Source organism: Acanthochromis polyacanthus, chromosome 20 (assembly GCF_021347895.1).
Source record: "Acanthochromis polyacanthus isolate Apoly-LR-REF ecotype Palm Island chromosome 20, KAUST_Apoly_ChrSc, whole genome shotgun sequence".
Lineage (NCBI taxonomy): Eukaryota > Metazoa > Chordata > Actinopteri > Pomacentridae > Acanthochromis > Acanthochromis polyacanthus.
In genome coordinates this window covers 18,332,735-18,357,587 of record NC_067132.1, presented here as the reverse complement: position 1 = coordinate 18,357,587, position 24,853 = coordinate 18,332,735, and the positions used below count along the sequence as shown (strand labels likewise).

The window sequence follows — 24,853 nt, the reverse complement described above, 5'->3', positions numbered from 1 at the left end:
TAGTTGGGCAGAAGCACCACCAGAGGGGTTTCCCCCTTTTCTCTTTAATTTTTTATTTTTTTTAGTTTTGTCATAGTGGGAGGGAGATTATCCAAGTTGGGTTTTGTGCCATTGACATTAATATACTCATAAGTCATCGTAAAATCATAGCCACTCTTTATTTTGCAGATGAAAAGGCATTCCGTCTCGTCTCTTGGCCCGTGTAGATTAAAGCATCCGATCCAAGAATCAAAACAAAAGGAGGGGGGAAACAAAAGTTTGACCCATTAGCGCTCATGTCGTACATTGTCTCTGATAAGGACAATAGCTGCTTTAAACCAGAGTAAACAGAGATCGCTTTTCATCACATCATTGTGTCTTTTCAGAGAGTAATCAAGTCCATTTTTGTTTGTTTTTGTGCCTCTATCTGCTGTTTGGCATCTCTGTTTGGTACAGGATTTTTTAATCTACATTATTTTGGTAGATTGCACAAGCTGACATCTTCCAGGTGACTGTGAATGTGTATGACTTCAGCAAAGTCGATGAAACAGCCGTCATATTTTGATTGTAGCGTCTGATTATTTATTGATGTTATCTGAGGAGGTGAATTGCAAGCAGACTCTGTATATCCTGTTTGTTTTCCTGCTCTTTTTAGATTGTACAACACTGCAGGCCTCTAGCCAGTCTCCAGGATATACTGTATGGGCCTGATTACGGTGGACAGAAGAGCTTTAGAGCTCAGTGCGCATGAGGACAGGTCTAGGGTTTTTAAGGCACTGTGATAAATTGCATTTTTCATATCATAAATGTTAAATCTGGGCTTGAATTCCTCCAAAAAGTTGTAGCAACAACATTTTAATATTGAATGACTTGGGCTGCAATAAAGTTTATGAAAATGTTTGGGAATTGTAAAGCAGGAATCTGTTGGTGGGCTTGTTTTCCTGAGTTGAGAAGACCCAGAGCGAGAGGAGGCCTACATGATGTCATGCTGTTGGATTTGAGGAGATACCACCAAAGAGAGAAATAAAATTGAGGAGGGGATTCAGTTGTAATGTTCAGCCCGCCTTGCTGCTTTATGAGGGCTGTAATTAAGGATTGGCTTGCGGTGCCGTGGTTGTGCCGCCACAGAACGCCTCATGTATCTGACAGTCGCAAAAGATCAATGCCATAGACCCTGGGAATTATGTTCTGTCATTTATCAGAGGATAGCAACATCCCTCTGTTTTTCTCCGTACCTCCTCTTTGAAAACAGACATTTGAGGCCAGTTTGACTCCTGAAATCTTAAACTGTGTGACTTGTGAACTGAAAAACAGAGTGCACCCCTGTGCGATATCACTAAAATGTAAAGTAGTTCAAGGTTGTGTCATCTTTCAAATTTCAAGATGAAGTTTAGGGTATAAAAGTAAACAGATTTGGTAGACTACATTAAAAATTTGAGCCCCAAAGTACAACATGAAAGCAACAAAAATGTGTACCGCCTTCGTTAGTGAGATTACATTCTCTGTTTCTTTGCACATTTGTATGTCCGCCTTTTTTTCTCATGGTTTATACGAGCCTTTCAAACTGCCATTCTTCACAGATGATTCTTTTCAGCTGCTCTTTGTTGGAGTTTTTCTTTTTTCTTTTACTCTACCTTCCACTCTAAAATACTCTGAAGGTGTTCTGTTGGATTCAGGTCAAGACATACGTGGCCTGATCCAAGTTTTCACTTTCTTCCTTCTTCAAAGACTCCAAGGTGATTGTTGCAGTGTGTTTCTGATCATTGTCTCGTTGAAAAATCCCTCTTCTGTCGACCTTTTTGAGGCTGGTATTCATCTTCTCATTCATACTTCAGCACACCAACTTGCATCCTGTGCTCATGCAGCCATTTATCAGAACACTCCCATCTCCCTGTTTCAAGGAGTCAATGCGTTCGTCCTGATCGGGTCCACTTTAAACATGCCGGACTACATCTGATCCCAAGACATTTATTTTGGTTTCATCTGATCAAAGAATGTCCAAGTCATCATGCTTCTTTCATGTTCTTTGGCAACGTTTACTGGTTCAGTCAGTAGTTTTCTCCTCAGATGCTGGCGATAGAGGTCGGGTTCAGGAAATGTTCCTTTCGCTTCCTGAGCGATCACTGAAACACCAGATTCTACAAATTATTCTCATGCCATTGCAAAAGCACTGACCCATTTGTTTTTGAATACAAAGTGCACAAAAAGCGAATGGCACGAGGTCGGACACTGAACCGTCTGTTACTGGTGTGTTGGCCCTGCGTAGCTCCTTTACTTTCAGGGAGTTTTTCATCATTTGCAGCCATGTTGAGTTAGATACACCCCAGGGACGAACTGAGAAAGCCGTGGTGCTCACAGGTGTTCTTTTATAACCTTGTTCGTGCAATTAGCCTCAACGTGAAATTACATGTGGAATCGGTTTTGTCGCAGTGGTTACAGGTGTACTCGTTCTTGTTGCGTTGAGGTTCTAATTTGTGGTCCACAGTTTCAATGTTAGTAGTCTATCGAGCCCAGTGGTTCTCTGGCATACTCGGCTCCAAGCTGAATTCAGTCAAATCTGCAATCTCTTGTTTACTTATTTTTGCTAAATAATTCATATTTATTAATTTCACTCCCCCCCCAGTCGTCCCTCTAGTGCAGGAGTGTCAAACTCATTTTAGTTCAGAGGCCACATTCAGCCCAATTTATCTTAAGTGGGCTGGATCAGTAAAATCATAGCATAACTCCAACTTTTTTTTTTGTTTTAGTGTAAAAAAGTACATTCGGAAAAAGTTCACATTTAAGGAATTATCTTTTTTACAAAACATTATGAACAACCCGGAATTTCTTAAGAAAATTAAGTTTAATCTCAACATTGTTTTGCCTCAGTTTATCATTTACACATTACAACTTACAGATGACAGTGGATCTGCAAAGACACAACACACTTAGTCACAGGTATCTGGAACTGAATGATACAGTATTTTACTTTATGAACAAAAATCAGACAAGAAAAGACAAAAAACAACAAAAACAAGACAAATTCTTACAAAAATGAGAGGCAAAACAACAAAAGAGCAATGAGCAATCTCGTGTTTTACTTTATGACCAAAACAACTTGTCATAGTCTAAAAATAATTTTAACCCCTTGATGCCCGAATTTATTTACAATTAAATAAAAAGCATGTGCTTTTGCTTTCCAGCTGATGCTAAAATATGTAGAGATTATTAATTTATCTGTTACACATAGAGCAGAGATATATAATAATATATATTTAGGTCCCACTCCGACCGGTCCTATGGAAAACCACTGCTACCAGAAGGTTCCAAGGTACGTATTGAATATGCGCAAGCCGGCATTGGGGGAATGGATACGCTATCTCAGCTGCAGTCTGAATGAAAGTGGTATGTTGCAAATTCGCGACAATGGGCGTAAAGGGGTTAAATTTACAGTTTTACAAATTTACAGTTTGAAGTTAATGTCTTCTCTATGATTTTTACACTTTGTAAAGTCCTCCTGCAGACCGGATTGGAACCTCTGGCAGACCGGTTTTGACCCGCGGGCCACATGTTTGACACCCCTGCTCTAGTGGCTCTCTTCCCATTGAGGCAACCTGTTATTATACGTAAGATCAGCTACCCTGAACTTCAACGTAAAAATTATGCGATCATTTTCAGACTATATAATGTTGAATCTTTCGTGGTATTGCACTTGGGTGTCCTCACTTTTCTCCAACACCGTGCATTCCAGGATTATCTCTGACTATTGTTGGAAGGCTGCTCTGTATGTATATCCCCACATGTCCCACCACCTCCTCTGTGTCAGCACTTTGTCAAGTCAGCTCTGTTTCTCATTAAACGCTTAACACATCAAGTGATGTAAGTGCTGGCATCGGGGGTATCATAACTTATCTAGTGTAAACCAAACTTACAGCAGGTGGAATTACTGCTGACAGATTTTATGTCTCACCTGTGCTTGGAGCCCATGTGCACTCGGTTCATCGGCTTAACAAATCATCTGGCCACTTGTGTCCTATCAAAGGAATAAATAGGAGGATTAGGCTTGCTGCCATTACAGGACTTGGCAAAGCTCCGTCTATCAAACAGGTCCCTCTCCAAATCATACACTTGGCCAGGAATGGTAGGAGCCGAACGGGCCAAAACAGCAACTCCACTGTATCCACTGATCCAGTCTGCTTTTTTAGCTTTTCTTTCATATGCTTTGGAATATGATCATCTTTATTTTTATAAAATACCAATATCGTGTGCACTCCGGGAACTACTCAGAATAGCAGATTTATTGCTTCTTAACTGCTGGCGCAAGATTTGCTGCTGCCAGGCTCTTTGCCAGCCGATGAGTGTGCGCACAAGCTCCTATAGATTTACTGATAGTTATACAAAAATGCCCTGAACCACTACTGACTGCCTAGCGCCCCGCATTCGCTTAACAGAGTGCACTCCACACTGCACGCTTTCATCTGCACTTGCTGTGGTTTCTTGTGTTTTTCTAAAGCCCATAAAATAATAATTGCCTCTTTTTTTCCAGTAGATATGGCTCAGATATTTCCAGCAATAGCTGAAAATTATATAAAGAGTTAATTGAAGGGTCTTACTTCTAATGTGACTTTCTCTCTTTTTCTGTTCTCCTTGCTAACTAGCGTCAGGCAGTCTGGGAGGCTGATCTGAAGGCTGTGAGAGGTGGGAGCTCTGTCGGGCAGACGGGCCTGCTACTGGGCGACTCCCTCTTTTCTAAAGAGCTGGAGAACATGGGCAAGCAGCTCGCTGGTAGGCACTTCTGTGTACGTGTGTGTGTTTTCTATGTGTGTTTTTATGTGATATGCCTGAGCTGTGACTTTGTGCATACAGTATATGAGTCTGTCTGCATACCAGTTAGTGCCTTTAATGATGGATTGTATGAGTACGTCAGATCAAATACTTTCTTTGATTACAAAACATAGTCTACACTATGCAGGCATGCACAACCACACACACACACACTTTGAGCTATAGAGACTTTATTTAAAGGGGTTTAGATAGCACTTGAGGAAGTGGAGGGGGAGAAGCTGAGGAATGCACTGGCCAAAGGATTTTCTTGGTTAATTAAAAACTAATCTTCCTGCTAAAATGTGTCACGACTAAATAAAAAAGCTAATTAAAATAATTTCCACATGCCAGGAATTCATCTGCGCTCCAGTGTCAACAGGTTCAATCAATAACTCTCCTCGAGCTGTGCTGAGTCACTTGGAGCTGATCGAAGCCTGACTGCGCTGGAGACTGATTTTGTCTGACAAAATGGAATTTGTGAGGCAATTTGGAAATGATTATTCCCAATGTAGTCCAAGGCTCATCTTTGATATATGTGACGTCTGGGGGTGACTCAGAGACTGCTTTTGTTGTCATGAAGATCAAGTACGTATTATGAATCAGATGAAAGTCTGGAGTGAAGGCCAGAGGGAACGGTGCCATTTACCATCATGTGTCACACACTTGTTTGTTTATGCATGTCCTCCCACTCTTTTTGACAGCGTCACGTTGCGTCAATGCCTCGTACATGCTTCCATATACCAGAGTTATTTGAAGCAAACTGATCCCACTAAGTGTGGACCTTCTATCACCTAACTGTGGTCCCAGTTCAGGTGACCCTCTAACTTATCTGCACAGCAGCACTAAATACCGAACAAAACAGTGTGCTGTTACTTAGAAGGCATTAAAAAGAGACGATTAGAGTCAACAATATACTGACTTTTGCCCTGGGGTTTTTCAGATGGCATCGATTTCTACTTTTACACTGAGTTACTGAATATTCAGGCTCCCACCAGGTGGTAAAACTGAACCTTTTCAACGAGCTAATTCAGCTCTTTCAAGCTTTTATTACCTGCTAATGCTTTTCATGTTACAAGCCTCAGCCACACTTTTCATCTGACTTTGTTACCCCAATTAAGTGGAAGTGGGATCCCTTTTGTCTGTGTTTTGTGATAGAATAATTTCATTGTCCTAATGTGCATATAAATCCCTGTTCACTGAAACTGCTACCGAAGTCTAGTTTATTTTAAAGCAGTTTTACCTAAGTATGGATTTGTTTTACAAATTTCCATATCTTTGCTGGTATATTGTGCATTGGGAGTATGAGCAACCTCTTTTTCCATTTTACAAAACAATCCTCACAGCTCAGTGCATCAGTGATAAATTAAAATTGAAAAGTTTCCTGATTTAGAGCCAGACATAGAAAGGAAATAAGGCCAAGAATCTTTCAAAGATTTTGATGCCGACTTTTGATTTCAGATACCTTTTTGGTGTGCAATGAATCATTGGCGTTCAATACTGAGTTTCTGGTTAGTTACTGCTCACATTTGTGCTTTATTTATCCATCCAAGGACAATGAGTGGTATTTTTGATTCATTCAGGCAAGCAGTAAGCCTGAAGACAAATGATATGTCATTAGCGCGCTTGTTTACTTTCAGCGGAGGGACCCAATAAAGATCACATGAGTTCTGAATGGTTACATTGCGTGCCATGGCCATTTACTCTCTCACCACGTGCAATTGCTTCTTGATCAAAGTCTTTAATAGATTAGATCTGTTTCTATTTCTTTTTGTCTCATTCTCCCTGTCTTTCTGTATCTCATTTTCTCCCCTCTTTCTTTTTCCTGCCCTTATTACTCAAATTTGGGATCAAAACTTGGCTATCGAAGGTTCATGCCATATGGATTTTTATGTTGCGTCTTTGATCCCTAGGAACTGTCATTATGTATCAGTGTCTCCGAGATAGCTTATAATAATTCTGTGTTCAACAGAGTCAACTACACAGAATTCAAAAGTATAACTGCTGCTGATAGGCTAGCCTTTACTGCCAGGAAGTCAGGGGAAGCAACCGGTTTACAATAAAATCATGAGTGGAGCAACCATTTACGGAAGGAAGACAGATTTTCACAACAAAAACATGTGGTGTTTATCATTACACCGGTAAATAACTTGAGATGAAAATATCAGCTTCATGGGAACTGATTACTTGTGAACATATCCTGTTTACAACATGATATAATAATACTAACACCAGTCAGTGTAGACATAGTGTGGGTGGTTAAGGATGTAAACTGGGAAATCATCTCTTGTGGACCTTCATTTTACACATTTTTTTTCTGTACTATTTATTTCACTAACATCCAGAGGTATTTGCAGATTTAATTTTTAATTCTACAGTCATGATATAGCCGTTTGTGCAGCCTAGCAACCTAACAATAATGCTTCATTTTGGTTAGCATACAGCAGACATGCCAAAAGCTGATGTCATCATATGCCCTGAACAGCCTACAGAGTTAACCTTTTGTCAGAACGCCAAAAAAGCAAAGCGGTAACTTGATTTTCCTCTTCTATTATTTAGAAATATCACACGTGTTGAATGTGTTAGGGTTAAAGCAACACAGACACAATGTCACGCGGGTTAAGGAACACATGGGAAAGGCACTGAGGTTGTGCTCTGCACTGTATCTCACCGTGAAGGTTGACGTCTATGAATCAGAGCTGCTCAAGAACAGAAACAACAATCTAATTACGCATGTCAAAGAATTATATGTATTTGTTTCCCCAAGGATGATACACAAAACAGTCTGGAATAGATTTTACACAAACCAAGTCTTCCAAAGTGAATATCCGAAAGCTGAACTGAGGGAAGTATTGTGGAGATTTTTTGCTTTGCAGCCTAAATGGATACTTCTAAGTGAACGGAAGCATGTGTTTTATATGTTTACATGGAGAAATGTTGTGTGCAAAGATGCAAAACACCCTTTACTTTAAAACATGGAAGTTAAGGTCTGTGAAATGCCTGTCATGCTTACTTGTGTAATGTCACACATGTACAATTTTCCCAAAATACTCACTTATGATGAGTCATTCTTAAAATTATTCCTCTCAAATGATAACTCCCAGACTGGTTTGTTGAATATCTATTGCCAAGGTTTTTAACAAAAACATAAAACATGGAAAAAATGACCCAGATGTTGATCACAGGAGTTGGCAACGTCACTTCTTTTACAAACAAAAAAATGTTTTTGAGACTACCAGTGCAGCAAACAAATGTGTTTTTGTCAGGAACAGGGGGAAAAAAAATATTACCATGATTTACTTATGTATATCAACTTGGGACTTTTTCTGACGGAGGAAGCTGGACTGACCACAGTTTACAATGTCTATAAATATTGTCATCATTGCCCAGAAGAGGGATTAAGCTGAGCAGTCTCGCCCACTTTAATGCTCAGTAAAGTTTGTGAATCATCAGTCTAGTAGGATGCACACTAGCCTCATAGCACTGTCTCTGAATAATAATCAAATATAAGCCTGCTTTTCTGTTGGAATCTTGGAGGTGCTTTTAATAGAGTTGTTAGGGATTTCTTTTGAGGGGTAGCAGACATCGTCATGTACTTATAAAAACCTAATTCAAGTGTTGCCATTGTGATTTAAATAGGAAACTAATTACACTCCTTAAAGTTAGATTTTTGGATGCTGACTTGGATTATCTCCCTTTTCTCTCCAGAGGTTGAAAAGGATTTGGCCAAGCTGGCAGAAGTAGGCAAAATGACCTCTCGGAGCACCAACAATCCGCACAGTAGTCTTCTGCACACTCCTCTACGCCACAGAACGCTACCTGACACGCTCCCTCTCCCCAGCCTCGTCTCCAGGCCCCAGTCTCCAGCCAGCAGCCTCTCGGGTAAATCTTGTGGTATAGGCCTCCCTTTGCTAAGCCCCAAGCCCACCTCCTTGGTCATGGGTCGGACTCAATCTCCCAGCAACCCCGGGAGCAGGACTCAAACCCCCAGAACACCCAGCAGGCCCCTGACCCCGAATAGTTTACTGACACGCTCCAACTTCAGCCCCGGGTCTCATAAAGAGGTGACCTTCAGGCGGTCACGGAGCCGCCCAGTGACGCCCACAAGTCAGCCGACACATCCCCGACCGCTGCTCACCCCTCCAGGACTAAGCACTACAGATAGCCTCGGTGCCAGCCTACGGGCCTATCTGTCTGAGGTAAGACCCCAGACTGAAACACAGTCTTATCAGCAGTCATGCACTGTCTTGGTTTAGAAAAATTATCATTAACGAGGAGGTTGTATTGCATTATGTCAACAACATTCCCTTTATAAACTGTGTTGTTTCAAACAAAGAAGCAGCTTCAGTGACTTTACCACTGCACCAAAACAATCAAAAAGAAAACTAAAAGCCACCTTTTAAATTATTGATGTGGTGAGTATCTGTGTTTTAAATCTTATTAAAAAGGTTTTGTGAAAATATGCTTATTTGTTTTCTGGCAGAGGTTTAGATGTAAGATTTAATACCACTCTCTGCCAGCTAAATATGAAGCTAAAGCCAGTTAGCTTATCTTAGCATTAAAAAAATCTGAAATTCAGTGTATTTAAAAAATCACCAATTAGCACACTGTAACAAAATCTGTGCAAAACATATGAGTGAAAGTCAAAAAATCCAACTTTTTTGCTGTGTGGCATCAGTCATGGCAAGAAAGCCACTGTGCCAAACAGACAAAAAATCCTACATATAATACCACAAATTGTTGTTCTTAATCTTCTGCGTATTGTTTTCACCTATATGCAAACCCAATGTGGCTGTTTACTGCTGCTACTGAGCCTTACAAGAAGCTAAGCTAGACATCTCGTGGGTGTAGGTTCACAGTAATCGAGCATTAAACAGACAGTCAGATGAATGGAAAAGATCTTCTCATCCACTTGGCAAGAAAGCAGATAAGCAATACCAAATATTTCTGCAACGGAAACAGTATCTTTTGCAGCCATGACCCAGTATCCATTTTTAAACTGTATTTTACATGTAAGATTTATCAAGCAGTGAAAAAGATCAGTATGCCCACACTGTGTAAAACACGGAATAAAACCGTCCTAAACTTTGGGTCATGGACTTGACAATAACTTCTACTTTATTGTAATGTTTCAGTATTTTTAGAGTGAACACGAGTGTCTGAGTGTCCAAAAAACGTACAGCTGTGTGTAGAACATGAGAGGCTTTACGCAGAAAGATTACGAGCGAGAGCACCAGAACGCACAAATGTCACACATGTGCATATCCTCGCCAACACACCAGCACTTCGTGTGGGGTTTAGTGGAGAGTCGTGGAGGTCTGTACAGTAGGATGTCATTTCACTGTGGAAAAATGAGTCTGGCATAAAAGGGGAACGTTCAGCGGGATTTCTTTCTTATATTCCTTTCATGATCTACTTAACAGCAGCACTGTTAAATATGAGACTTTCTTGATGGCTTTATTAATAGTGGGCAGGAATTTTACAGTCCCTTTGTATATTCTTTGACAGTTACTCCAGTTGACACCTATAGTGACATTATCCAAAACACCAGTGCACCCAGTCCGCTTTTATTGAGGCCACCTGGTCCCCTGTAGAAGGACTGAAGTCTCAAAGTGAGACCTGGGTAGAAAGTAAGGGAATCCTGAACCTCTTAAAATACTGGATGAACTGGAAAGAAAGAGTATAAGGTGTTCTTCTCATCGTCTTTTACTTGTATAGTCAGTTAAACAGTCATTTTAGCACCTAAACATGACATAAGACATTTTTGGGGGTCATTTATTTAAAAACATTAATACCTGAGAGCTTTCAGTGTATGTAGTGATAAAACTGATTTTGTAATATTGTGTATTTGTGTGTGTGTCAGTTACTGACTGTTGTTATAACTGTGAGTTCAGCTAGGAATTTGGTGAACTTTAGTTTTTTGACCCTTTATCTGTTTTCATGGGGCCACTTGCACCTCTTAGTGTAAATATACCATTAGGGACTTATATACAAGGAAGGGAGCAAACGTGAAGGCATTATTTAGATTTGTTTAGGCTTGATGTTGCTGTTGAAGACCTATTTCTCAACATGTTTTTGACTCATTCACTTCAAGACCTTGAAAACGGCATGCACTGTATATGCACTGATGGCTAAAAAGGCAGGCTGCTCTGTTTCCTAATCTTGTTTTCCATCTCTGTTTTCTTCTGTCCATTATCTGCAGCGTATAAATTATGGCCATCTTTCATAATGTCTGTTCTGTTTTCCATTTTAGGATGAGTTTTACCAGCAGTTACAGGCCATCAGGCAGCCTTGGCATATTCCCAGTGACACAGACAGTGACATCCTGGAGCCTCCTGAACAGGATAAGAGTGAGTGGCCTAACTAGATCTTCCTTCCTTCCTTCTGTCTTTTGTTTCTTTTTTTAAACTCGGCGTTTAATTGTTTCTATCATCTTCTAATTCATATTCCGGATTGAAGGGAGGGAAAATGTAGAAAGTTTACTACAATTACCAGGAGTGTGTCAAAGCCTCACAGTTAAATCCACAGTTCACAAAGCTGCCCCTTTAATGTTTTTACCTTCCAACAGCTTTTTTTTTCTTTGTAAGACATGAGGTTCATTTCATTACTGTAATGTTGCTTTACCGCATTGAATTACTACTGCATTAAAATGGCCATAGTAAAGTATTCCTTATAAAATTTTTAGATGGAGCAAAAGGGCTGCCACGTGAAAATTTCCATATTTCACCGTTGGGTGAAGCCCTGGAGAAGGTTCTGAAAGGGGGGAACATTGACATGTAAAATTTCCTTTCCTGGCATCATGTAAAAGATATATCTATCAATAGACATGAACGGTTCTGGCTTTAATGTCGTAAATCCAGTCATATTAATGATCTGGCTGTGATACAGCACAGAATATTACTCTGGCTTTGAGTGTGACAGAATTAGATCAGACCTCCTAGAGTGTTCTGGTTCGTAAATCAAGTGAATGTATGTTGCAGTCTGGTCTGATCGTAAGAAACTCGCCAGAATGAAACTGAGTAGTTTTCAATTCACTGTGATCAGCTAAGAAACGGATGTCAAATATAGGATGTCTTGGCATTGGTTAACATATGGCTAAACTTCCCAGATCCTCTGAGACATTGCTAAGAAATTACTACTGTAGCTGCTCTCAATGAAAAAATAACTTAAGTAAACGTTGCATAATTCTGCAGAGCAAGTCGTTTTAGAGCCTACTGTGTGGGCTGGACTCGTATTTTGGACAGAACAAACGGCACACTGAGAATATGACTGTTCTTGGAGTACTAGTAGTTCAGACTTGTTAAAGTGTAACACCTGATGGTGGCACTGACAAAAAACAAATCCCCATAGTTTTTATGGGAGGATTTATCTCCTTGGAAGCAGGAATTTTCTCTGCAGATTATATGACAATAAATTCAATGAATCAAAGCTTATGGGGTGTTAAATGGGAAAGGTTCATCCTCTGGGGAAACTGAATGTGATCATCAATGGGTCAATTAAAGCATTATGATTATTTCTCTTTTTTTTGAAAATCCACATGTATTCTATGGCTTGGAAGATGGATGTGTTCCTTAGTTTTAGCAGTACCAACATGCTTGTCACGAAGAAACTATGACTTGATCAAATTCCAAAAACAAATCTTATGATACTCTGATTTGTACTAGTCTGGACCAACAACCTTTCAGACAGACTAACATCGACACAATTAGGTTTTGTAACTACTGAGCCAAAAAATCCAAACTCTGAAGTTAATTTACAAATGAGCCAAAAAAAACGTGTATGCAGTAAATTTGGAAATGTTCTCAAATTAACTTCGCCCTTTTTCTCCGTAAACAAAGAATCACCATCAGCTACTCACATTGAAAATTAAGTGTCTGTGGGACACCAACAGACAGCTTTCACTGACGTTATGCAAGAAGAATTCCAGTCAACAGAAGATCAAGCACGCGAATGGTTGTCACATGGAAACACAACCCCTCTGACTCGCTCCTCTGGAGGGTCGTTCTTTTGCCAAATGTGTATCTTGCACAATAAATGGATACGTTTTCCTAATAGCCCCTGGGGGCCAGCTCTAAGCCTTGGCAATGGTAATGGCATGTTGAGAAAGGATATGAACCACATATTGAATTAGACGTGGCTCAGACAAGGGAGAGAGAAACTGACAGAGAAAAGGAGACCCAACAGCCACAAGACGTGACAAAGCACTTTCTGGCGTGCGAGGGGCCCCACAGGACTGTGCACTGAAATATGGTTTGTATGTCTCTGTGTGTGTGCATGTGAGTGATTGTATTAGTCAGGGTAAGACATTAAAATTGTTTTCAGAGAGCACTTTTGCCTCCTTAATCAGATTTCTCAATGTTTTCCGGGGAAATTTTTTGATCTGTTAAATAATACAGCATACTGGCAACCAAACATTCAGTTTGTTCCATCAGATTTGGAAAACGATAAACTACAAACAAATGAAGAAACGTAAGAGTCAAGGAAATCTTCTATTGTCTGCTACAGATTGGAATCGGCGTCCAATCAAAACAAGTTCAAATGAAATGAAACTGCTCAGTTTCCTCTGGTAAGATAAATGTATTTCCCACTACGTGTGGTGTGGGTCTGTGAATATGAGGTCCACATCATGGGAGCAGTAATGCCCTCTTCCCAGTATCACAGCAGATGTGTCTGAAATGAGAGCTAACGAACATGGAAAGTCCATAGCTATTTCCTGTTATTCTATAAACTTCCACAATGGGTCAACCACACATACCACAGTGGAGATGAAAGTCGGTCCTTTTTCTCACTTCTCTACACTCTTTGTCCGCTCTGTCCTGTCGACATATTCATTAATTCAACATGTAGAATGTGTACAGTGAAAATAAATGAGTATATTACACACTTACTAGCCACAACATTAAAACCACCTGCTTAAAACTGTGTACATCCCTCTTGTTCTGCCATTAAAGCTCTGATTTGTTGTCGAGACAGAACATATTGGAGTGTCTTATGGTGTCTGACAGCATCTCCTTTGGGTCCAGTGGGTAGTTGGGTGGGGTCTTTGTGGATCAAGATAAGAAATATTTGTAGTGTGGCAGGTGCAGTCTGCAGCAATGCCTGTGCTGAAAATGGTATACTCTTTCTTATAGTTAAGTACATACTCCCACTGTCTGAACTGTTTCTTGCAGTATGCATGCAGTTCATCATAATATCACATTGTGAACTTTGACCCTCAACAATCTGTTGAGTCTTAAAGGCCCAACTTCTTAGCATTCACGCGAGACACCATGACGGAATAGCTGAGAATTGTGAGTTAGAATGACCAGAAAAGCATTTTGACTTGCATACTGCAAAATTCGATCAAATGTAGCAGGACATGGTGGTATTTTTGGCATATGATGTATTTCCTGGCATGCTACGTAGTACGAAAACACGGATATTGGAACACACCCAATGTTCAAGTGGGTGATACATGTACAAGTAACATCCACCTGAATGCCAGAACATTACAGTATAATGGGATGATCAGCAATCACTTCACCTGTCAGTGGTTTTAATATTGTGACAGATTTGTTTATTACACATTTGGATTCAGGATATGCTGTGTTTAGAGATGGTCTGTGTTAATTATCTGCCAATTGATAAAGGCAGTAACACAGGCAGTAGTTGCTATGTTGACTGTTTGAGCCTGCACACTGATTACACTCTGTAAAAGAAGCTTGAAAAACGTAATGTTTTAGATTAGCTTCAGTGTATAACGTGCTTGGTTCAAAATCAGCCTAATGATACACTTATTTTCTTTCTTTCTGGGAGTTACATGAGGACATCGATACTACTCATACTTGTCTGTCAAATACGGAGCTGCAATCTTTTAATCTAAGTAACAATATTTGTCTCTTAGCAACTCTAAAGCTCCCTGACTAACAAGTTCTATCATGTTTGTTGTTTCCATACAAACACTAAAGCATAAAATGTGCTGCTAGGCAAACTGTTTCACCCTTATTTTCAGTCTTTGTGCTAAGCCCAGCGAACCAGCTGCTGGTCACAGTGTCACAACTAACAAAAACAATGAACAGCACAGAATTGTTCTTTTCAAACAACATTCAGCAAGAAATCAAATAAGTCTATTCTCCAAAACGTTGAATGTTGCCCTACATGACACATTTTCTGTATTTGTTTTCTTCCCCCCCCCCCCCCCCCCCCCCCCCCCCCCCCCCCCCCCAAAAGGTGGTTCACGAGATGCCAACAAGAGATCTGTGTTTTCAGGTGAGAATCTGAGCAACAACCAAAAACCTACATAGACACACTCTCTCTCTAATGGGTTGTATCATCTGTGCCACCAAAAACCAACAAAGATTTCTGCTATTGTAAGCAACCACCTCGAATTTAGAGAGCCTCAGTGTCTGTCAGTGACCTCATTTGTAGAGCCACAACATGCTACCCAAATAACTACCAATGGCTGACTTACTGCAGTAGCCTCCACCTTCATTTATGATCCATTCAATTACCGTCACAGGCTAAATGGAGGGCACAGTGGCTCTGAAGTGTGATTGGTGGAGGCCGTTTGTGTGTGGAGACGGGAACACTGTTGCCCAGTTCCATTAAGTCACCCGGGCTCTGAGTTTACACGCAGCAGACAGCGTCAACTCACAGCATCAACATTTGGGAGAAGGGAGAAAGTCTGTCTGGTTTGAGGTTGTCTGCGGTTCTCCTTCTTGTGGCTCTGGAGGTGCCCACAGTTCCCAGTGTCACCGTGCCAGTCTGGAGGGAGATCTGAGGGCCGGCTGCTGCTGCTGCTTGGCTATCAGAGAGGCCAGAGCATTGCCACGGCAACCAAACTCAAAGCTCTCCCAGAACTCTCCCATATTGTGAAATATGGTCATTGGAACCTCCACCGGGCAGCTCTAAGCCTGATTTTCCACCTCATGTTTGTCTGTGACATGTTCAAATATTAAATGGCTGTTTCATAGTAATTGCCTCGGTTATTATTCTTATTAGCGGTTAAATGTGTCTGATTCTGGTTTCTAGGAGACTGATGTTTTTGTCTTTTCATTTTTTTCACAGGCCTATAGTGATGAAGACCAGAGACACTGATCCAATCAAACTATTATGCAAACCACTGGACATTTTGAATATGTGTACACAGACAATTATTTTTATAATTCATATGAATGAAAAAAACAAGATTGTATACTTTTTTCACAGATATTTCATAGACATTGTACTGTAACTGTACGATAAAAAAATGTGAAAATATTACTTGAGAGTATGGAATATGCCATTTATTTTTGGTTGCTCTATAGCATGCGATTGAACTTCTACACGGAGTCCAGAAAACAGATGCATTTTGTTGTTCATAGACTCTTTTTCTAGGCCTAGTGCATAGTCACCTTGTGAGGGCAGCACACTCATGTTAGGCAACTGTTTATTGACATGCACTGTTAAAAGATTTAGTGTTTTTCAGATAGCAAATACGCAAGGGAATACATGAGGGAATACATGGAATGCTGTTATCCTAATTAAAATGATTTGGTGCACTTGTTGTTCTGTTTTTGACTCTAATCTACCCCATAATGGAAAGTATGTTTCCTCAAGCATTGTATCTGAGTCCAATTTTAAGTCATTTGTATTTTACTTAAGTATTTCCTCCTATACTGTTAAAAAATACAAAATTGAAACAACAGCAACAAAACATGCAACATGATAGCAAATAGTAAAGTATTATTACATTTCTAGTTATATTTAGAAGCTAACACTTATATTTTTACATAAATATAGGAAGTATGCAAGACTTTTACTTGCAAGAAAGTATTTCTACTATGTAGCGTAGAAACTTTTGTTTAAGTACATCTGCGTACTTCCTTCCCCTCTCAATGTGTCACACGTTGTTATTTCCTCCCTGTTGTTTTTCGAGTCTTTGAATTTCCACAGGCAATCACAAAAAAAAAAGGAGTTTAAGTCAAACTTTAAATTCTCCTCACTCAACACACCAAAGTTGTTTTTGAAATGACCAGAGCTGTCATAATGAGGTACTGGTTCAATCCAGTCTTTCCTGGCTCCATGAACCATCTAACTTTGTGTTCCTTACTCTGCTGACAGAGACGTACAAGTCTGTTCTGACCATGACTGCAGTGTGCCTGTGTGTTTGCCTGGGCACGTGTTGGTTAAACTGTGGTTGTCTGAGAGTTACACAGGCGACGTCAGCTCCAGAGACACATGCACCATGGACACAGTCTGACACAGTCTGATCCCTCCATTCAAACCCCACTGAGTTCTGCGGTGAGGCACACCCCGGCCATGCCAGCTTCTGAGACTGCCCCTCGGGATGTGGTCAACAAACTACTTAGATCTCCCGTCTCATTTCTCCAGGGCTGATTCCTGTAAAAGGATGTGTGAGAAGACTAATCACTTAGAACCCCATCCTGTAAAACTGGCATGCGGGTTAATATACCATGTATTTTAGCACATTGTGTGCTCATTGGAGGGATGTGGTTTTCAAAGATCTGTGGAAGAATTTCAAGACGTGGCATAATTGAGTCACAGTCGCCCCTTGATATAATCTTTATAACACTATAAACAATATTTTTCCTGTCAGAAAGGGAAATGTCTCGCTTCACATATTGCAATTTTCATATTTTATATTCCACTTTCGCTAAGTTGGAAAGCATTGGGGACTATGATTTCCATCTGTTCTTGTTCCACAGATCACCAGCGTGTAAACTTCGTTTATACTATCAATATTTTCTCTGAGTTCATGTGTCTCCTCCAGTCTTTCATTTGTTATGTCAGCCAAATATCAAGGGGCTGAGGCGCTCTGGAATAAGGCAAAGCAGTTTGGGAGATGTAGACTTCAATTACGGCCGCAAATGTCACCGAAAGACAGCACTCTCTCCCACAGCACTAACTTAATGCATCTGCAAATGTATTAGTATGTCAAAGGTTGTTTGGATGAAATGATGGGACAATTACTGATATATATAGTATCAGATTAGAGATATATGGCTTCATTTACTATTAAAGATGACTGTGATTGTTAATATTATGCTGCACATATACAATCATTTACTTAAAGCTGTGCACTATCAGTTACATACAGTATGTCATGCTAGGAGTCAGAGAGATCACGTTTCATATCATTAATACCATCTCTTTGGAATATAAAACCCCTGGTATCTTCTTAAAGCATATGTACTGAGGAGGCTTTATACACCGAGCCCATTCAAAGTGACTGTAAAGGCCACCCAGGAATAGCGGCAGACATCACTGTACTTACTGGGAGATCCGGACCACCATCAATGGTCAGCAGACTGACCTAGGTCTTAATTTACAAGTGAACAGACTGGGATTCATCCTGACACAAATAAAGCTATGCTGGATGGGAGGTATGCTTTGAAGGCATATGCAGTCAGTGTCATTTATTGTTTGAAATGTTTCAGTATGATGAGAATGTGTCATATGTGGTAGTATGCATGTGTGATAGAAAGACTGGGCTCTAGACTTTATGGAAAGAGTGTTTGTTTTGGATCACTGAGTCCCGTGATACTGGGTGATAAATAGACCCTAGAATATATTTAAATCTCGTGTTGGAAATTAAATATTCTCATTTCCTGTAATAATTTCTCCTTTTCCTGAGATAAATTGCCACCTTCTGTCTTCTGCAGGCAACTTGGCTACACCATTCTAGATCCATTCCTTTAGATTTTATATGACAAGAAAGAAATCTGAGTAAATGTCTTATACTTCATGTCACACTGCAGCTACAGTCTGCTTAATTATAGAGAAGCTTCATGTTAAGCCCTTTCTGTGAGGACTCCCCAGCAGAGTCACCCAGGGAGGTTTGTGGGGCTGCTTTTTATGGTAGCTGTAATTTAAAACATAATCAGCAATCTGGATTTTGTTTACGGTGTTCATTGAAGTAAACTGCCTCTTCTCACAGGACTAATCAAATCAACTTCCACTGTTCTTTAACTGTTTATTTCTCCAAGTCTGCCATCAGCGTGTAAGCTAAAGTGTTGCTCTGTGCTGTCATTTGAAGACGCAGGAGGAGTTTTCCTCTTAAAGCAATTTCCTTTGTTTTCCGAAATTCGTAGGGATAAACCTTCCTAGTTGCAGTAAAAGTAAAATAAACAATAAAAGTCTGACTCATGTCATTGTTTGCAGAGCAGATCGGGAGTTCACATCTCGCTGACAGCACTGACTACTTCATGTTCACAGCCAGCACTGAACTGTTCTGCACCACTGGAACAGTGGGTGTACTATTACCTCAGCCTCTAGAATATATTTTGGTAACCTCTTAGTATTCCAGGAGCTGATGATTAATAAGAAACATAAAGAAAGAAACACTTGCTTTGGATTTCAGCCCCACATATAATATCTATAATGACCGTGTTATGTCGAACAGATCTGGGTGCCATTAGGCTTTGGAGGAAGAGTGCAGCCTTAGCCACTGCTATGCTAATGGCATATCATGAGATGTGTTTTTGTTTATTGTTCTTAGAAATATTTAATCCTAGAAATATTTTTTAAAAATACGGTCTATATTAACTTTTAAAGACAAATAGGGCATTTTACACTTTTATCTCATCATGCCTGGATTACTATAACTGCTTTATTTACCTGCTGCAATCAAAAGTCGATCAGCTTCACTGTACACAACCAGACATTTGCAAATCCCTGACCAGACTTTTTCTTATCCGTTCCAGTGTTTGCAATCAGAGGTTTGAGGTTTAAGAATAATCTGTGTGATGAAATGAAATTAGACGAGTCAGTGACCTCTTTTATGCCCCTTCATAAAACATACCTTTTATCAGAGAGCCTCTCTGGATTTTGTATGAGTTTTAATTGATCTCAAGCGGTCTTTTATTTCATTTGAAAAAAAAATGATGCCTTTAGCTTTTTTTTTTTTTTTGCACCAAATCTGTTTTTATCTTCCTTTTAAATCTTGAGAATTTTATGCCTTTTCTGTTTTATTTTGCTGTGTTGTGAAGCACTTATTTTCCTGGATTTTGATTTTGGGCAAAACATTACTATAAAATAGAAAATTAAAATACATTTTCTACTCTTAATTTTACAGGAAATTATGTTTTTTTCCCCTTTTTATTATTTAGCGAAAATACATAAATAAAAACAATTAAAATAAAATAGTTTTTGATATATTTATGTTGATAGATAGATGGATAGATAGATCTAAACTGACAGATTACCAAAATTTATATACACTGATTAAAACACATTCCTTCAACGTTTTTGTTGTAAAATGTTCTGTAATTATACAAGATATCTCTGGTGTATTTCTAACAAACAATACAGAACCAGTTGTTATGCTATTTCATATTAGCCATTGAAAATTCTCAGAATATTCGTTGATAATTTGGTATATCTCAAAAACGAAACAAGAAGCTTTTTTACAGTGTAGTGTATTTCATTTATTTATTTAAATTGATACATTTAATAAAAATATAATAAAATAAATTCCAGTCCATGGGCGTATCCATATTACAGCATTTTTTACCTTCTTCTTCTTCTTCTTCTTCTTCTTCTTCTTCTTCTTCTTCTTCTTCTTCTTCCCAAAATGAGACACCAATCACTTCCGTCTGCCGTTCTGAGCAGGTTGAGCAACACATTAAAACACAACTCACGACACGTTTTGTCGTCAAAATCTTTGACAATAATCTCCAGATATCCCGGAAACAGAGCTGTCAGGCGACTTTTATGAATTTCGTGTAGATTTATCTGGAGAAATATAAAACGTAGCTAGCTGATCTGTGCAGCTCAACGTTTGTGGAACCATAACAAAATACAGCGTTCAAGGTGAAGCCTATTTGAAGGTAAATTATGCGGTGTTGTATTTGTTGTTTGTTGTTGTAAATGTTATGCTATTTTCTTGTAAAATATTTAACTTTTAGATGCGTTGTAGGCTACACCCGGAGAAGTTAGGGCTGCAAATTGCATTATTGAGCAACAAAAGTCACCACAAGGGCTTTGTTTTTTCCATTGTTTTTACTTAGCCTGCCTTTAATTTGTAGCTGGATAATAGTAGCTTATGTTGTGACAGTGTTCCATAAAACCATCCTTCTAGCATGTAACCTATATCAAGTGGAAATCCAGTGTAAAAACATAAATACTGTTACTGCAGCATTTTGTCCTTTGTTTGTGTAGCATACTATTATTTGAATTATTGGAGCACATCTTAAATCAATTTGCTATTCAATTTTGAACCCCAGGCAGCAGAATGAAAATAGTCTCCGACCATCCTCAGACCAACATTGTAAACCAGAGGATATCCATCATTGTTGTGTGGATAGTTGAGGCCGTTAGGTTTGGCCAGACTTGTGGAGTGCTGAAGGACATACTGTCTGTATTAAGCAAGTGTGATGTTGTTTCTAGCTCAGTAGGTTTCATAATGTGCTCAGTTGTTTGCCGTGGCAGTTCGTTGGCCTTCCCTTTTACAACTACAAATTATAGTAATACAGACATTCGTTTAGCTAATGTTTTTTCCTTGTAGATCAAAGTATCAATCTAAATTTCTATGATATACGACATGGAAGTGACTCATCTCCCTTTGGTGTGTTGTGTTTAAAAGGAGAAGACCACTAGCGGGATTAGCAAATTCTTGTGTGATTCATTGGAACATCATGTATTTAATGTTGTTTTCTAAGAAAATCCAGAGGGATTACATAGTGGATGGATGAACAGAAATCCTGTTGTGATCTCTGGCTGATTGTGAGGCTTTTCTGTCAAATCTCTGTACAAGTCAGAGACCGGAGAGTACTTTGGAGCCTTTACAGTACTCTGCACTTTGTTAAGGTTCAATTTTGAGGCCTCAGTGTGTGAGAACGGTAGTCTGAGCTGTCATGTCTGTATCTCCCTTTTCGTTCTCAAAAGACTAATTTATGGTTCTTCTTCCCGACCGTGATGTGGTCAGTATTCCAGACGCTTGGGGATCTTTTCAAAGGCTCGGCTGTGTGTGTGTGTTGCACATTGGCAGACCTTGTGGTCGGTGGGTGAGTCTTAAACCTGGATCAGATGACTCATCCAAGCTCGGTGTCTGTCTCTGGGTCCAGGGAATCTTTGTGCTTGTATTAGTGTTATTAGTCTCTCAAATGCAGGGATCTAATCTTGGTCTGGTGGTTCACCAAGTGTTGGAAATGTTTGCATTTGCTTGAGTGGATGCTTTCATCCACGTTCAGAGTGGACTGAAACAAAATCTTGTGGCGGAGACGCAAAATCGCTTCTAGCCTGATCAAATGCATACCTATTGTCAAACTGCTTTGGATTATCACCCACCAAAACCCCCTTAGGGTAATATAGAACACCTCCGCCGCTGCCGTTCCTTGGGTTCTGTTTCACTATCCGATTCTCCAAAAGCACCAACAATCCCTGCGGATCCCTGCTCTTTTGTGTTTTCATTTACATATAAAGTTGCAGTGAATTTATTGAGTCTACACATGGCCTTTTACTCAAGCTGTGATTTATTACACATTCTCATGCTTCTTTATTCTAATTGCCTGCCAGCGTACTTTTTTTGTGTGTGTTTTCATCCATTTATCAAAGCCTTCTGCTGGAGGCGGCTGCTGCATGGATGGGATGCATCTGTGGAGCCTTATTAACTTGCCTCACCTTTATCAGATTCACCCTTATTTAGTATGCATAGAAAACATTTTAAATAAAACCCTGCCATCATGCCACACAAGAAGTCACCTAGTCATCTGAAACCAGATGTAACACAGTTTACACATCCGTATAATTTTCCCTTAGCAGTCAAACATGATCAGAAACCAGATGCTTCTTGGATTGGTCTTCAAGTCAAAGCATTGTCATGTTACTGTCTTCCGTTGTTGAAAAGAGGAGATAAATATTTAGGATGTTAAACGATGAGACTTTAGGATGAACTAGTCGTAAATTTTCAGATCCAGATAACACTGAGTGACATTTGTGTATAGCGTGGCCTTTTGTATAAATGAGGAATGACTGTCTTTCTAAACTTTACACAGTTAATCTTCACTTTTGCGGCTTGATTATGTCTTTCCTTTGCAAAATCAATCCTGAACCACCACTGGATAAAAGTTAGACTCTTGTATGTCCAGATAGCGAGCACCAGTGTCTTTCTTTTTTCTGTGGTTCCCAATGACAGGAGAGCGTATGCGACTGCTTTGTTCTAGCTTTATCTGTCTCTTCCAATCTATATGATATGTCAGACCAAAAAAAATACACAATGAATCACTAGATATATGCATATATGTATTTCTTTTTGAACTTTTTTGCTTTTATGTGATAGGACAGTGAAGAGGCACAGGAAACTCAAGAGATAGTTGGAGAATGACACGCACTAAATGGTCTGGTTGACTGGGAATCGAACAGCGAATCAGGGTGTATTTACCCATATGGTTTGCACCCTAACCACCCACCAGGGGCTAGTCTATCACACCAGTTTGATTAGAGGGGTGTCAAGATATTATTGTCATAGAAACTAAACCCCCAAGCTTCATCCTTGTGCTTTTTCTGCTAGAGATAAATGGACACACACCTGTATACGACAGTTGGTAGCCCGTTGCATGCACAGATGTTTTCTGAAACCTATAGTATAATGACATAAACTTTAGTACTCATTCCTTTGTAACTTTCCTCCCCTCAATCACAAGCTCCAGATAACCCATTGCTCTTAACCTCTTGGTACAAAACCTGTGTAAGCGGTAGAAATAATATTGGATCATTTGATTTGGCAATACAGGCTCTTTATGGGTTCCTGTTGTTTTATCAGCTCTCCGAGGGACAGTGTGCAGGAACAGGGTGGAGTAGGACTGAATGATGATGCTGTTACTGGCCAGTTGGGAGGGGAGTAGCTGCGTGATCGGCTCTGTTCAATAATCTCAAATGGATCCGTGACCACAGGAGGCCGGAGAATGTCTGTAGTGATGCCAGGAGAAGTTTGACGACGTTCAGCTGCTTCACACCTGTTACTCCTTTTCTCTCCTCTCTCCTTTCCTTTGCTCTCCCCCTCCCCCCCCCCCCCCCCCCCCCCCCCAATAATGTATCACATCCCTTAGCTGGCAAGTCATGTGTGAGAGGTCTTTTATTTGATTTCCTTTTTGTGCATGCATGTCATCGGCATTAGCTCCAGTCAGGCTCAGTTAAGGGCCACAGGCTCGTAGGTCATAACAGGCGAAATGACAAAGGACAGATTAATTGTCACAGAGTGAGTAACATTGGAAGTGTTTGGTTTTCGTCCTTTCCCAATCACCAAGATGACGCTGTTTCCCCTCATCAAAGACCGATGCTGCCAAGAGTCTGATGTCAGTTTCCCAGCAATGCAGCACGAGGAGGAATTATTCAGGGGTCATGATACGTTAGCTTAGGTTCTGCCGACTTGGAGCTCGATTGGACAGGCTGGAACATTAACAAGTTGCGTTTGTTCTGACGGGGTTTGTCATGATTTGCTTGGGATGTTGAGAGTATCGAGATACAGAGAAGATGAATTCCCTGCACTTTTCACGGCAGAGCTAGGGTGACATTCTCTGTGAGTCATAAGTGTTTTTGCCTTTGGCTGCACAAAATGCTTTCCATTTTCTGGGTTTCAGTTTTATGATTTTGAACAAAGACTGACTGGATGTCCGTACCAGCTGTCGCAGAGTTTTTTTTTTTTTTAAACTGTATCCACCCTAAGAACAGCTTAAGTCTAATTTTTTTTATTTTAGGGTATTTTCATCATAAGGCTGTTAATGTAATGTTTATCCTAAGTGAGTACCTCTGAAACCTCAGTGAGTTGTTTGAACCACATGAATAAAGTTGACTCAAAAGAAAATTTTGTGTCAGAAGGGTACACAGCAGGTAGGCTACCTCAACCACTGAGCTTTGAGTAATATTGCAGCCGCATGGTGCTTAGTCTCCTATTAAGCAGGGACCACAGAGATTTAAAGCAGTGGGTGAAAAAAAGGCTACATTCTTGTAAAATTCTGCAACCCACAAGTATGATCTATACAATATGTACTGTAATGTAGGCAGGCAGGCTTAATAGTAAATGATCTCACTGGTGTCAGCTCACTAGTGAAAATAGAAATAAAATAGATTTATTAGATTAGATGGAAACCACTTT

General features: G+C 39.9%; 1 protein-coding gene across 3 annotated transcripts in view; it reads left to right on the top strand.

Annotated features, from left to right (window-relative positions):
- c20h8orf34 (chromosome 20 C8orf34 homolog) overlaps positions 1-16,298 on the top strand; it is a 63,309-nt gene extending 47,011 nt beyond the window's left edge. For 2 of the 3 annotated variants that reach the window (XM_022206483.2, XM_022206482.2), the window contains exons 11-15: positions 4,617-4,743; positions 8,488-8,978; positions 11,033-11,129; positions 14,989-15,027; positions 15,826-16,298. In XM_022206483.2, the coding sequence (XP_022062175.1) occupies positions 4,617-4,743; positions 8,488-8,978; positions 11,033-11,129; positions 14,989-15,027; positions 15,826-15,833 (762 nt within the window). In that variant the 3' untranslated portion in view covers positions 15,834-16,298. The remainder of the gene's footprint in view (positions 1-4,616; positions 4,744-8,487; positions 8,979-11,032; positions 11,130-14,988; positions 15,028-15,825) is intronic. The other variant, XM_051940415.1, reaches the window with a different exon arrangement.
- The last annotated feature ends 8,555 nt before the right edge of the window (positions 16,299-24,853 follow it).